General features: G+C 41.2%; 1 protein-coding gene across 1 annotated transcript; it reads right to left on the minus strand.

Moving 5' to 3' along the window:
* Positions 1 to 8,651: 8,651 nt before the first annotated feature.
* LOC143129371 (sulfotransferase 6B1-like) lies at positions 8,652 to 13,692 on the minus strand. The gene is made up of 7 exons (XM_076289904.1): positions 13,269 to 13,692; positions 12,077 to 12,186; positions 11,673 to 11,762; positions 11,431 to 11,554; positions 10,730 to 10,824; positions 9,899 to 10,055; positions 8,652 to 9,514 (listed from the first exon to the last, which is right to left on the minus strand). Exons 1-7 carry the CDS (start codon positions 13,465 to 13,467, stop codon positions 9,387 to 9,389), a joined length of 903 nt encoding a protein of 300 aa, XP_076146019.1. The 5' UTR covers positions 13,468 to 13,692; the 3' UTR covers positions 8,652 to 9,386.
* Positions 13,693 to 14,997: the final 1,305 nt, after the last annotated feature.

The following is a 14,997-nucleotide window of genomic DNA, read 5'->3' on the forward strand; positions in this document are numbered from 1 at the left end:
ACCTCTCTCAAACCATTTGAACATTAACTGAGATTTGTATATATTTCAGGAGAAGAGGGAAAGAGAGGGAAATGGCCAAGGAGGTGATGAGAGAGAGACAGGTGACCAGAGAGAGAGAGAAGGTGGTGACAGAGGTCATACCAACAATTATCTTGGAAACAACAGATCAAAACATCAATGGCAACAGGAAAGTATTTGTCCAACCTACTGTATGTCCAATAAAAACAACATTGTCTTCATCACATTAGCATTTGCAATTTAAAGAACTTATTTAATCACTGTACCTTCTGTCTCGTCCGTGTATCAGGAGATACGCTGTGCCCCGAGACCACCACTAATGATATAATACACTGTTACTGCTAATGGAACTTCTTCTTTTGGTGACTTGTGTGGCTGTGTAATAATGTAGAGTCATCTTCGGAAGTACCGAAAAAACTGTTAGTTGCAAAACACAAGAGCACAGTTACAGTAATACATCCCCATACAGCTCATGCTTACTGCATGCATGTAGAACTCACACAAAGACACGGCTTGACATTTACAGTAATTCATTACCCCCATCCAAGCAAGTCAGTTTACAAAAACAAAAAAAACAGGACGAATATGTTTACACATACAATGAATGTGGCTCTGTCAACGTGTTTTAGAGTAGGAGTACTCTTGGCAGTAAGAGTAAAATGTTTTGTGAATATGGGCCCTGGTTGGGGTTTTTTTCCACAGATTTTTCACCACTACATGGTGAATATTGTCAACATTTCCAGCTAATCGGAAACATACAATGGATCTCCCAATCCCTCACAGATGTGTGAGAAGTGTCAGGTAATAGAAGATGGCTGATTTGATTAGGACCTCCTCTGCTTCTCTGGAAGAGAAAAAGAAAGAGCATAGGATGGGAGGACTAAACCCAGGGGACTGTGGAAGAGGCCTGACCGCGGAGCAGGACACTGTCCAGATGTAAACCACCAATCACAACAGCAATTAGTGATGTGTTATTTTAGGAGATGAAATACCATACATCATCAAGATGCAGAAGGACTCATGGAAAGCTCAGGAAAGTGTCCCTGCAGCTGATTGATTCACCACACACACACACACACACACAAACACACACACACACACACACACACACACACACACACACACACACACACACACACACACTTCTCTATCTCTCTCTCTCTCACACACACACACACACACACACACACACTTCTCTCTCTCTCTCTCTCTCACACACACACACACACACTTCTCTCTCTCTCTCTCTCTCTCTTTCTCTCTCTCTCTCTCTCTCTCTCTCTCTCTCACAAACACACACACACACACACAGACTTCTGGGACCAACTCTGCCTGTGCTGTGCTGTTTGGCCCAGATTGGCTGTAGACAGTAGGCGCCACTCTTTATTAGATCTTAGAGATGGCCGCTCTCAGGAGAAACGAGAGGAGAGGAGGGGAGGAGGACAGGAGAGGTGAGAAAAGGAGTGGAATTAGAAGGAGGGGTGGTGTGGAGGAAAAGAAAGGGGGAGGAGAGAAGAGAGGGGAGGAAGAAGAGCAGAAATCAGAACATGAGAGGAGGAGAAGGACAGGAGAGGTGAGAAAAAGAGAGATAAAAGGAGGAGGGGTAGTGTGGAGGAAAAGAAAGGAGGATGAGGAGGTGTAGAGAGAGGAGGGGTGGTGTGGAGGATAGGAAAAGGGGGATGAGGAGGTGTAGAGAGAGCACCGAATCTGTAAGGAGGAGGAGGACAGGGGAGTGAGGAGACGTGAGAGGAGAGGAAAGAGGACCGTGGAACAGATGAGGAGAGCAGGGAACAAGTGAGAGGAGAGGAGATACAAGGAAGTTTATTGTCACATGAATATAATTACTGGAAGTAAGAAATGCAGTGAAATTATGTCTGGTGTCAGCCTATTTGTGCATTACAGTTTTTTTCAACTGCTTACACACTAAATCTTTGCTTGTCACACAATTTTCTAAACATGTCCTCCAAACATCATAACCCGACACCAAATCTGCAAAACCATACACTAATTCTCAGTGTTTGACTCAGTTTTCAATTGACTAAAACACATTTTGCAAAACACCACTCACAATTTTCTACCTAACACACAAAAATCTAACAGGAAGTAACTTGATTTCGTTCTTCAAACACAACCCATCAAAATGCCACACTAAATCACCAGTGCTTCACTCTTTCTCTTCACATGTGCAAACACTCTTTACTTTACTGAACACCATCCAATCATTGCCTTAGTATAGGTCTATGAATAGATATACTCTCTATATAGGTATAGACCCTTTCAATCTGCTCCTAGAGGATTTCCGGTTGAAATATTCAGAACCAATGCAGATACTTGAAAATTACAGTAATCGGACTTTAGCTTACAGTAATGTTCTACAAAAAGTTGACTTTACTGTATGTAAAATGTGTCTTTTTACTCTATTTTTCTTTGTCCCCATGTTACAGTACCATTAGCTCAATACATTTTTCTGTGCCTCCAGAAATGCCTTAGGAACACTGTAGAATTGTTTGTTTCTGCAGTTGAAAGGGTCTATAGGCCTATGAATACATACTGTACACGACACCCCCCCCCCCCCCCACACACACACACACACACACACACACACACTTGTCTTTCGAAAAAAACAAAATCAGTGTTTTCAAAACTCTATGTACATCTGGTGGTGACTGTATTCTTCAGCAAATTATTTGGGAAAAATCACTATTTTTGGTTTCAATATTGCTTGCATTTTTACTGTGTATTTCAACTTCTTTGAAATACACAGTAAAAATGTTGATACCGTAACTTTCACTCTTGTATGGAAATACATATAGAAAGCCTAAGACAGAAGAGCTTTAGGTTTTGAGCAACAGTGTGTATATGATGTATCCAAAATGTCATATTATGACAAAAGTGTTTTTAATGTGAGCCAACAAGGAGCACCCAAGATGCGGGGGAGGAGAAGAGAAGAGGAGACTGACAGGAGTAGGGAGGACAAGAGAACCAGTGAGAGGAGAGAGGGGGAGAACATAATATGGATGAGAGGAGAGAGGGGGAGAACAGAATATGGATGAGAGGAGTGGATAATGAAGGTTGGGGGGGAGGACAGGATGAGAGGAGTGGGGAGGGTTTAGAGTTTTTTTTTTGTAATCACAAAGATGGAGAGAATTTGACCAGAAAAGATGGGATGGGTGGAAGAGACCAAAGTGGAGGTCTGTGGGAGAAGAGGAAAGGAGAGAGAGAGGAGACAACAGGCACTGAGAGGAGAGATGAGGAAAAGAGTATAGAGGAAACAAGCAGTCAAGGGAGGACAGGAGAGGAGGTGAGAAGGGGGGAGGAGGATATTATTAGACCTCTTTAGACAAGGAGAATTAGACCGGAAAAGACTGGGTGTGTGAAAGCAACCGAAGGCGATTAAATCATTACTCAAAACATTGATATGATTCATACCACACAAGACATAACATATATGACAGATCCCTTGGACAGAAGGTCAAGAGTCACTGATTCTTAATTTTATGTTGGCCAAACAACATGCAGCCTTACCGACAGTAATGATGCTGATACTCCACCATATTGTGATGTCCTGATATGGGAAAAAAAAAAAAAAAAAATTATTTTTTCAGTCACAGTGAATTATAATTTATTGGCTGAATCCTACCATTGATTGATGGAAACCTAAGTTATCTGAATGCATGAATGATTGGTTGATGGTGACACATGAGTATAGACACATGAGTATAGACACGTTTCCCAAAGTCAGGTGGCTATTACACCCTGACACCTGACAGTGATAGGTGAATGGTGCAGTTATTTTGGCAAATGGTTTACAAAGTATGATAAATATATAAAACCTAGTTTATTTGGGTTAGTTTGCTCTAGTTTATCCTATTCATACTAAGGCCTTTCATCTTTTCCTCCTGTTACTGTCCCATGTAGGACATTAGTTGGTATGGAGTACATTACAATACAAAGTGGAGTCGTTGGTCAACATGAAATGGCTTGCAAGAGAAGTCCACAGAGGTAGTTATTATGACCGCCGCGCAGCGAAGCGGCGGTCATATAGGTTTAGTCAGATTTCTTTTTTTTTTTTTTCTTTTTCGCATGCCCAAATTTCCGTCAATGAGTCCCGGGACACTGAAAGACCGGGGTACACGAAACTTGGTGGGCATGTAACCCCACATGGATAGCATGAAACCATCGTTTTTCGTTTTGATCTGTAACCCCCCCGCTTGACTGGACCCCCCGAAAGGAGGGTAGGGCAGACACAGTTTTCTGTGAATATCTCGAAAACCGTGGGGTTTAGGAGGACCATTTTTTTTTTGTATGTTGATCTCAAGGGGCCATGTCAACCCATTCCATAACCACTCATTTCATGTATAGCGCCACCTAGTTAAACACAAAAAAGTAAAAATGAGGTGTTTTAATTGAAGGTATCTGTGACCTAACATAGTCAAAACTGCACGAAATTGGAAGTGTAGGATCATTATGGCACCCTCTGTATGCACGCCAAATTTTGTGGAATTCCGTTCATGGGGGGCCACACAATAAATTAATTTATGTTACTATACACCAACTGGCCTGTAGGTGGCCGGAGACAGTTTTCTGTGAATATCTCGAGAACCGTAGGGCCTAGGAGGTCCATCTTTTTTATGTATGTTGGTCTTAAGGGGGCATGTCAACCCATCCCATTACCACTTATTTCATGTATAGCGCCACCTAGTTAAAAATTAAAAAGCAAAAAAGTAGGTGTTTTCATCACAATATCTCTGGCTGACAAGGATAAAACTGCACGAAATTAAAAGTGTAGGATCATTATGACACCCTCCGAATGCATGCCAAGTTTTGTGTACTTTCGTTCATGGGGGGCCTTACAATAAAATAATTTATGTGTACATTTAGTGACGTACACCAACAAGGATTCCCGGGACACTGAAAGACCGGGGTACACGAAACTTGGTGGGCATGTACCCCCACATGGATAGCATGGAACCTTCATTTTTCGTTTTGATCTGTAGCCCCCCCGCTGGACTGGACCCCCCGAAAGGAGGGTAGGGCAGACACAGTTCTCTGTGAATATCTTGAGAACTGTAGGGCCTAGGATGACCATTTTTTTCCGTATGTTTGCCTCCAGGGGTCATGTTAACCCATTTCATGTGCACACATGTGCACAAACAGATACACACACACACACACATACATTCACAGTAATCATACGTATGACACATACTCACACAGTAGACATATGTACGCTTGCATGCACAGGCACATACGCAGGCACAAACACAAGCATGCACGCACACCCACACACACACACTCACACACACACACACACACACACACACACACACACATAACATAAACATAACACAAACTTATCAAGAATTTCTCAGAATTATAAACAGGCAAGATGGAGGTGGGATTGTATAAAATTAATTTTACATGTGAAATCTATGAACTAATCATGTTTTGGTACTTGTTGTCTAGCAGATACCAGTGAGAATTGAGTGTGGATAATGCAATTTAATGAGACAGTTAGAATCATATAGGCCTTTCAGCGTAATTTCTTTTTGTGGAAAAAATGTGCTGGACTGGGCGGCGGTCATATTTTGTACCGCTCTGCGGTACATCTAGTTCTGGCTAACACCAGTCCAATTCTCAAATCTGAACAGGTCTAGGGAACTTCCATTCACTTCCGATTTACAAGGGGCATGAACAACAGTGAAATTAAACTTAAAAAGGTACATTACACTTTTGCCAAATGTTGTGGAAGTACAGCAAACACATATTTCATGTAAATGAAGGTTATACAGTTCTTAACTCAATTTGAAAGAATATACACATCCATATAGCTTGATACTAAGTCTGACGCCATCAACGCAGCCATTGGTTGTGTTTAACAGAGCTGATACTCCTCTGACTGTCATTATGTAAAGCCCACTCCATGATGGATAGTCATGATTGCTTCCTGGGTTTTTGGTGAATCAGAAATCACTCAGTGACAGGGTCTCCAGACACACCTGCAGAGCCAATTCACATATGCTAACTGGTTTGTCTGGGTTCACCCAGACTAAGAAGGACTCAGTCAGTCAGGCAACAAAACTCTGATGCAACTTCCATAAGATCATCAGCAAAAGCAGATATTTTTTTGTCCTGTTTGTATTCATTCTTTTATTTATATCCGTCAGACTTGTCATAAAGCGTGTCTAATTGGACAACAGCTGCTCATCTCAAAACACTGATAAGTTTCCATTTGTTTTGGTTTTATTGTTTTTTTTTCATTGGCTTGGGAGGCAGCGCCGGAATCAATAAATTCACCACACTTAACCACATTTGTGGAACAACTAGTGGAATCCTGTTTCCAAAGTGATTTGTTTTCACACAAACAGAACTTTCTGTGTTTTCTCAACAAAACTAATTAGACCACCGACATTTTCCCCACACTGCTATCTAATACCTTTCCATTTCCTTCAGACAAATTCCATTCTGTTTTGTACTGATGCATTTCATCCTCAAGTTGGCTTCGTGAAAAATGGATTGGATGTTATAAGGAAGCTTGCATAGGCAGGGAGGTAGATGTTTTGTGATGATTGGATGTTAAATATTTAGAAACTTATTATGACCGCCGAGCCGCGCAGCGAAGCAGCGGTCATATAGGTTTAGTCAGATTTTTTTTCTTTTTTTTTCTTTTTCGCATGGCCAAATTTCCGTCAAGGATTCCCAGGACACTGTAAGACCGGGGTACACGAAACTTGGTGGGCATGTAACCCCACATGGATAGCATGGAACCATCGTTTTTCGTTTTGATCTGTAGCCCCCCCGCTGGACTGGACCCCCCGAAAGGAGGGTAGGGCAGACATAGTTTTCTGTGAATATCTCGAGAACCGTAGGGTTTAGGAGGACCATTTTTTTTGTATGTTGATCTCAAGGGGCCATGTCAACCCATTCCATAACCACTCATTTCATGTATAGCGCCACCTAGTTAAACACAAAAAAGTAAAAATGAGGTGTTGTAATCGCAGGTATCTGTGACCTAACATAGTCAAAACTGTACGAAATTGGAAGTGTAGGATCATTATGACACCCTCTGAATGCAAGCCAAGTTTCGTGGAATTCCGCTCATGGGGGGCCACACAATAAATTAATTTATGTTACTATACACCAACTGGCCTGTAGGTGGCCGGAGACAGTTTTCTGTGAATATCTCGAGAACCGTAGGGCCTAGGAGGTCCACCTTTTTTTTGTATGTTGGTCTTAAGGGGGCATGTCAACCTATCCCATTACCACTTATTTCATGTATAGCGCCACCTAGTTAAAAATTAAAAAGCAAAACATTAGGTGTTTTCATCACAATATCTCTGGCTGACATGGTCAAAACTGCACAAAATTGAAAGTGTAGGATCATTATGACACCCTCCGAATGCATGCCAAGTTTTGTGGACTTTCGTTCATGGGGGGCCTTACAATAAAATAATTTATGTGTACATTTAGTGACCGTACACCAACAAGGATTCCCGGGACACTGAAAGACCGGGGTACACGAAACTTGGTGGGCATGTAACCCCACATGGATAGCATGGAACCATCGCTTTTCGTTTTGATCTGTATCCCCCCCGCTGGACTGGACCTACAGAAAGGAGGGTAGGGCAGACACAGTTTTCTGTGAATATCTTGAGAATCGTAGGGCCTAGGATGACCAATTTTTTTTGTATGTTTGCCTCCAGGGGTCATGTAAACCCATTCCATATGCACACATGTGCATAAACAGATACACACGCACACACATACATTCACAGTAATCCTACGTATGACACATACTCACACAGTAGACATATATACGCATGCATGCACATGCACACACACAGGCACATAAACAGTCAAACACACACATGCACGCACACATACCCACCTACACACCCACACACACATAAACATAAACATGTACACGCACACATGCACACAATTCAAGAATTTCTCAGAATTATGAACAGGCAAGATGGGGGTGGGGTTGTATAAAATGTATATTACATGTTAAAAATCTATGAACTAATCATGTTTTGGTACTTGTTGTCTAGCAGATACCAGTGAGAATTGAGTGTGCATAATGCAATTCAGTGAGATAGTTAGAATCATATATGCCTTTCAGCGTGACTTATTTTTGTGGAAAACATGTGCTGGACTGGGCGGCGGTCATATTTTGTACCGCTCTGCGGTACATCTAGTTAGAAGTGGCTTTCATCAGCAACCTCACATACCACTCTTTGTGTAGGACACCAACACCATGTCACCTTCTCTCACATCCAGGGTTCTAAGAGCCGGTTTTTGACGGAGCACATCACTGCTGTGTGTACACTGAAACCTCTTGTAGGCCAACCTCTGCAAGTTGTTCTCATCTGTTGTGTTGAGGGCAATCTCCATTCTCTTTTGTCTCCAGGATTCTGACATGTCCAATGATGGGTCATCGGGTCATGTGTTTGGAAGGTGAAATTGGAATTCCTGGGCTTCAATGACAAAGGTGTGTGTGTGTGTGTGAACTCAATTTTTCCTGTTTTTTTTTTAAGTTCACTGTTTAGTGTGCCTGTTGTATTCTTTCCTAACCACCAGAGGACTCTGTTCTACAGAATATGTAAGACTACCATTTCTTATATTCAAGATTCAAGATTCCAAAAGCTTTATTGTCATTCCTACATTTTCATGTAGAAGCGAAATTTAGTACTCAGGTCCTAAACAAAGCAATGGGAAAACTTTTTTATGTAAACAATTTTTTAAAAATGCAGAATTTACAAGGTAAACATTTATTGTGATTTCATGTGAGGTATAATAGATGGGTTAGATTTAGCAGACACTGTTGTACAAAGTGACTTATATGTCAACTATATTACAAAATGACATTATCCCCGGATCAACACCACCTATAACATAATTAAGAGTGGGAAGTAAATTTGAAAGAGAAATAAAATCTTCATTCACAAAGGCAGTTGCATTAGCACCATTAAGTAATGCCAGAAGCAGGAATTAAATATTACACAAACTTCCTCTAAAAAGTCTTGACAAATCTCGGATAAGCAAAGGTTTCATGACAGTGTCCTGAGTCTGTCACAACTGGAAACTTGACTCTTCCGATATTCATTTCTCTTTGCTGATGATGGAGATGATGACAAGAATGATGATGATGACAACACAATGTGAAATGGTATTTTTGAGCTAAAGTAGGTCTTCATATTTCATCAAAGCTTTTAGTTTTGTTTTATTTGAGGTTTACCATTCCGTTCAGGCGTTGAAACTCAACAAGATATTTATCTTCATTTGCTTGTGTTCACTTCTGTGCTTCGACTGGACGTGCCATCCTGTCTCAGGCAAAGATAAGAATGCATCTGTGTAACAGCTCCCTACTTGCAGTAGGTGTCGTATTTAAGCAGGGCCCCCAGTTTGGTTCCTACTAGTCTCTTGTTGAACTCCTCGTCCATCTGTTGGCTCTGGGCCTCACTGAAGTGATTCCTCCAGTCGCCCACCTCACCTGGTCAAGACAAGACAATCACACAGGGATCACTGACAACAGTTCCCACAAGTAGTAATAGTGGCACAGTTATTTGCCTAAATTGCCATTGAAGTCCATTGTATTTAAACACAAAGAAAAGCACCACTGCAAGTAGGCTTAACGACAACGTGTATTGTTGACATCAGCTATAGTCCTCAGAAGTTGTATTTTCACAAAACTTCTTAAATAGGCTATCTTATCTTATCTTAACTGTCCAAAACCTTTATACTTAGCACATTACTGTAATCTATGGTTGTATGTGAAAACTCAATTATATCAGTGTTCCCAATGGGAATCAAGCCCTTGGAAAGGCTAGCACGTTTGCGCTAAGCACTGAATCATAGAAACACACTGCTAACACACCTTTACGGAACACCACATGGCTGAATTTGCCATGGGTTTTGTTAGCATCGTCCTTCATGGCATCAAATGTGCTTTGACCTGAGATGGTCTGGATCTGCTCGTCAGTTAGGGTGAAGCCGAAGAACTGTGAGACTTCTCTGATGCCCCTAATCAAGTCCTGGGATTATAGGGAAAACAAGGATGTGTGTACATATCATTTGAGTACATTAGCTAAATGAACAGAATTACCTCTGAGTAATGTGATGACACAATATATCTGTATTAACTACCTGTCAACCCTCCCGTTTTTTCCGGGTTTCTCATGTATTTTAACTTTTTCCCTACTGTCTTCCTGTTTTAATATTTACCCAAAACGGGAAGACAGTGGGAAAAAAGTTAACATTTAAAAAGTTAATATCCCATATTTTAACACTCTCATAACTTTAGCCCTGTCAGTCTCCCCTTGCCCTTCCAGTGAAACATATGTTTTCAAAGCATTGTTTTGCTTGCTTTTAACTTAGAGTGATGTAAGCCTATTTAAGATAACAGTGTGGTTGTTGTGAGAGCACAATTTGATGTCAATCAAACAAAGTCACGTTAGACCTAGCTTCACACCTCGTTTAGTTAGTGCAGTTTTGTAGTATGAATTCTTGCTGTCAGCAGAGGGATAGCCACAGAAAGATGAACATTGAAATATCCCCGTATTTTGGATTAGTAACCTGGGAAATAATTTTCAATGTTCCATGTTGAGAGCTATGCTATATGATATCAGTATATTTGAATATTGAGATACATTTATACATGCAGTATATGCATTGCATCTTGTGTGGAGCTGAATAAGTACGCCCTTACTTCTTTCATGTCCTCAAATGTGATCATCTTCACATTTGGGTCATTGAAGAGCTTCTCCCAGGCTACAGCATGGTCAAAGTATGAGCCGTACAGCACTGATGCAAAAAAATAACCATTATTGACATTATATTATTGACATATCCCATTTCTCCCATTGTTATTTGAATACAATGGAGTGTGCCTATTTGTGCACATGCATAACATTAATCAAATCAAAATTCATTTGATTTTTTTTTTATCTTTAACCTGTCAATCATCATTGTACCATGACCATAACCATTAGACTGCAGTAGTGTTCCATTATCCAGCTAATGTGCAGGGATAAGACAAAAAACAAAATGGAACCATTCAGTAAATATTAATATTTGGGAGTCTAAATTACTGATAGACTATACTGCTTTGAACCAGTATAGTAATAATTTAAGGAGGATGCCCAGTCACAGGAATTAGTGCAAAAAGTGCAAACACATCATACTTAAAGGAGCTTTGTCATAAATTGATGATTTAAGCTCAATTCCTTTTTTTCCGCTCAAAAAGAGTCATCCACCATTTACAACAAAGTCTGCTGTGCTGTGCTGTGATGTGATGTGATGTGATGTGCTGTGATGTGATGTGATGTGCTGTGCTGTGCTGTGCTGTGCTGTGATGTGATGTGATGTGCTGTGCTGTGCTGTGCTGTGCTGTGGTCTTCTCATCCTCACCTTCTCCGCTCATGAAGTCTGAGAAGAACTTGTCCCACTCCACGCTGGGCAGCACTGGGTTCTTGTTCATGAAGTGATAGAACGAGACCAGCGTGTCCTTGGGGTTCCTCCAGACCACCAATATCTATCAAAGGAACATGGTAGAACATCAGTATCATTTTATACTGTCAGGAGGATGGATGGACAGATATGAACAGATAGAGCATAGACAGACAAAACCCGACAACCCCACAAAACCCAACCTTTGCTTTCTTCTCCCTGAAGGAGGGATGCATCTCATCAGGGTGCAGATGAGTAGCCATTAGCCTGGGAGAAGCCTCTTGTGCTAACGCCTGCAGAACCAAACACAAATGTGGTTGCAACCCAACATTATTAGATTGTATCACGGTGCCCTACTGAATAGGGTGATAATGTTTCATGATTGTCATGGTACCCATACTGAATAGGGTGATAATGTTTCATGATTGTCATGGTACCCATACTGAATAGGGTGATAATGTTTCATGATTGTATCATGGTACCCATACTGAATAGGTGATAATGTTTCATGATTGTATCATGGTACCCATACTGAATAGGGTGATAATGTTTCATGATTGTATCATGGTACCCATACTGAATAGGGTGATTTCATTCCAGTACACACCTTCTGCATATCTGGAGACAGAAACTCTAAATGAGGAGGGCCCATGAAGATTGTCTTTCCTGCAGCTGTTGTCATGATCTTTCGTAGAACTCCCACCATCCAATTAAATCCTTTTAGGGGAAACACCAGGCCATTCAGTGGTTAGTGGAATATTTACATACACACTCTGGAAAAAACAATAAGAGACCAATGCACATTTTTCTGATGTCATTTCTATGATTGTTGAGTGGCATTCGAATGAGTTGACGGTCATATTCAAAATCAAGAGACCACTGCAGATTTGAATATGACCATGTCAACTCATTCGAATGTCACTCAGCAACCGTAGGAAGACATCAGAAAAATGTGCAGTGGCCTCTTTTTTTTTCCAGAGCTGTACATGTGTTAATAACTTGTCCCATTAAGCTTGCTTAATTTTTACAAGCATTTGGAAGCACCCAAATTGCAGAAGAGACCAGCTGACTAAGTCAGTGTTTCACAAAATCACTGAAGAGGGGAAAGAGAAAAAGTTGGTCAGTTATGCAAGAGCATGTGTAACCTGACTCTTTATCTCTCTGTGGACTTTACGACATTCCTGGCGCCTGTTTATTGTGTCTGTACTTTCCAGCTGCTTTAAAGGATCCTGATTATTGCTCCTTGTACTGCCTCATGCAGTGTGTCTGTATTAATGCCGTAGCATTAGCCTCGCGATTACTTCTGATGCTACAGTACAACACACGTCTCCCTTGCTCTCCGTGTTACTTGCTCACTTCATTGATCAGACCAGTAAGAAACACTAGGTTAGTCTGGATAACAGTTAAGATCCATCAACAAATATACAAATATACTGCATGTGTGCTGTACTAAACTGAACTGTAAAGTAATGTGCTTAGTTATATATTGAATATAAGATAAAGTTGCACACTGTACCTAATACAGTGCATACATTTTAGGCACATTTGAAGCGGTGCTATAAAGTGAGAATGGATTCAAAATGATAAGAACAGCATTGTTTTAACTTCACAGTCAACACCACATAAAATGCAAACAAAATAATTATTATTTAAAAAAATATATAAATATAAAGACACTGGTGACTGAAGACCTCGATCACTGCTATGTACTATAAGTAACCCCCACCGCACCCCCTGATCTGAGAGCATTGAGTGCAACACCACAAATCTACAGTCCGCTCGCGTACAGCCAGACTCACCACACTTTGGGTAGGCCACGAGCACCACGTCCTCTTGCCGCGCCTCCAGGGTCCTAAGGGCCTCCAGATTCTCCATCGGGCTCATGATTGTGGGATAGAGGATCCCCTTGTGCCTGAAGACCTTCTCCTCGTCTGGCATGCTCTGAGCCCGAGCCATGTTCTGCTGTACCCTCTCTTCCAAAGTGAGTTTTTGGGCCATGTCTCGTAGCAGGCTCAAGAAAGTGGACTCAGAAAAACTACTGAAAAGAGGACAATCCTTGTTTCAGTGCAACTGTTGTTGCTGCTGCTGATGCCGCCTGCAATGTCTCAGTGTAGTCTGTCCTCAGTCTGACATGAGGTGAGAGATGAGGGTTATATACACACACACACACACACACACACACACACACGCAGGCACGCACGCACGCATCTGGAAATCTGAAGCCTGGTTCGCACGAGAGTGCGTGAGAGCATGGCTTTGTTAATGAGCCTCAGGCAGCCACCTCCCCTTGTGTGTGATAGGGCGTGTTTGTAAAAAACAGAGTTTCCTGTAGCCTGTCAGAAAGGCTTGCCCATGACTAGTCTCAGTCAAACAGCATGATTCAGTCTAAGAAGAAAGCTGTCATGCTGACAGATGCTTTAGGTTTTCAAACTTCTAAGTATTTTGCTATAATACAGCAAGCAACCGCTAAACGGTTCATCTCAAAAAACAAAAAATACTAAATGTTTTGAGCAAAACTAAATTTGGAACCTTACGCCTTGGTATGTCAGAATGACATTTCTAGAAGTTCTTTTAGTTGTCTTTTGTTGTCAGAATGAGCCCTAGGCAGAGGCCCTGTTATTCTTCATGACATTCATGAGGTTGAATGCTGAATACTGCCCTTTGCCCCTTCCCCCTTGCTCACACACATACATACATAAGGGCCTACTATGCACCTACATATTCTCCACAAATGATTTGCAAAAACTGAATACAGAAATTTTCTCTATCTATCTTTATTACGTTTGTGTTTGTTTGGGTTTGAAAGCTGTTGTTGTTGACATTGGACTTTATCAGTGTTGGGGAGTAACGGAATACATGTACCGGCGTTACGTATTCAGAATACAAATTATGAGTAACTGTATTCCGATACAGTTACAAGTTAAATAGTTGGTATTTAGAATACAGTTACATTGTTGAAATCAATGGATTACATGACGATACTTCTCTGTTTCATAAGTTTGTTCACTCACTAAATAAATTAAGGCAAGTCCATTTCCCAGAAGCTCCTGAAAGCAATCTATGATGAAATTGTTTACATGTTTAAATCCAAGCCCCGCCGTCTTGCACTAGCCTCAAAACGCAGCCAGCGCGCATTATGGACGCGTCATATCGGAGACCCTGAAATGACTGTTTGCACAGCAAATTACGAGTAAAGTAAGTGGAGGTAACTCCTGTTCCTCACTGATCGTGGTTCCTGATGTCTGTTCAAAGGATATTTTCCCAAGTATTAATAGCTCAGGCTACTTCGGCCAATCGGTTACACAGTTTGCTAAGCAATAAGCAAAGCCTAGTTCACGTGTTGATTTAGACCTAGGCAATAAAACCAATCTCTAAAATAGGCACTGCATTCTAAGTTGTTTATTATGACCGCCGCTAGCGAAGCTAGCGAAGCGGTCATATAGGGATTGTCAAAGTTTTTTTTTTTTTTTTTTTTTTTTCCCGTCATCTACTTCCTGAAATTTTGGTCAACGATACCCGGGGCACCGA

Source organism: Alosa pseudoharengus, unplaced genomic scaffold, assembly GCF_046254945.1.
Source record: "Alosa pseudoharengus isolate Yale_2024_CS ecotype anadromous, Long Island Sound unplaced genomic scaffold, YU_APseudo_1.1 YU_APseudo_1.1_scf_1, whole genome shotgun sequence".
Taxonomy (NCBI): Eukaryota; Metazoa; Chordata; class Actinopteri; order Clupeiformes; family Clupeidae; genus Alosa; species Alosa pseudoharengus.

Coding starts and splice junctions, on each gene's coding strand:
- LOC143129371 (XM_076289904.1), bottom strand. CDS start 13,467: ATGGCCCAAAAACTCACTTTGGAAGAGAGGGTACAGCAGAACATGGCT. Junction 11,555..11,672: donor TCAGGGAGAAGAAAGCAAAG/GTTGGGTTTTGT, acceptor TTCCTTTGATAG/ATATTGGTGGTCTGGAGGAA. Junction 10,825..11,430: donor AGACTTCATGAGCGGAGAAG/GTGAGGATGAGA, acceptor TTTTTGCATCAG/TGCTGTACGGCTCATACTTT.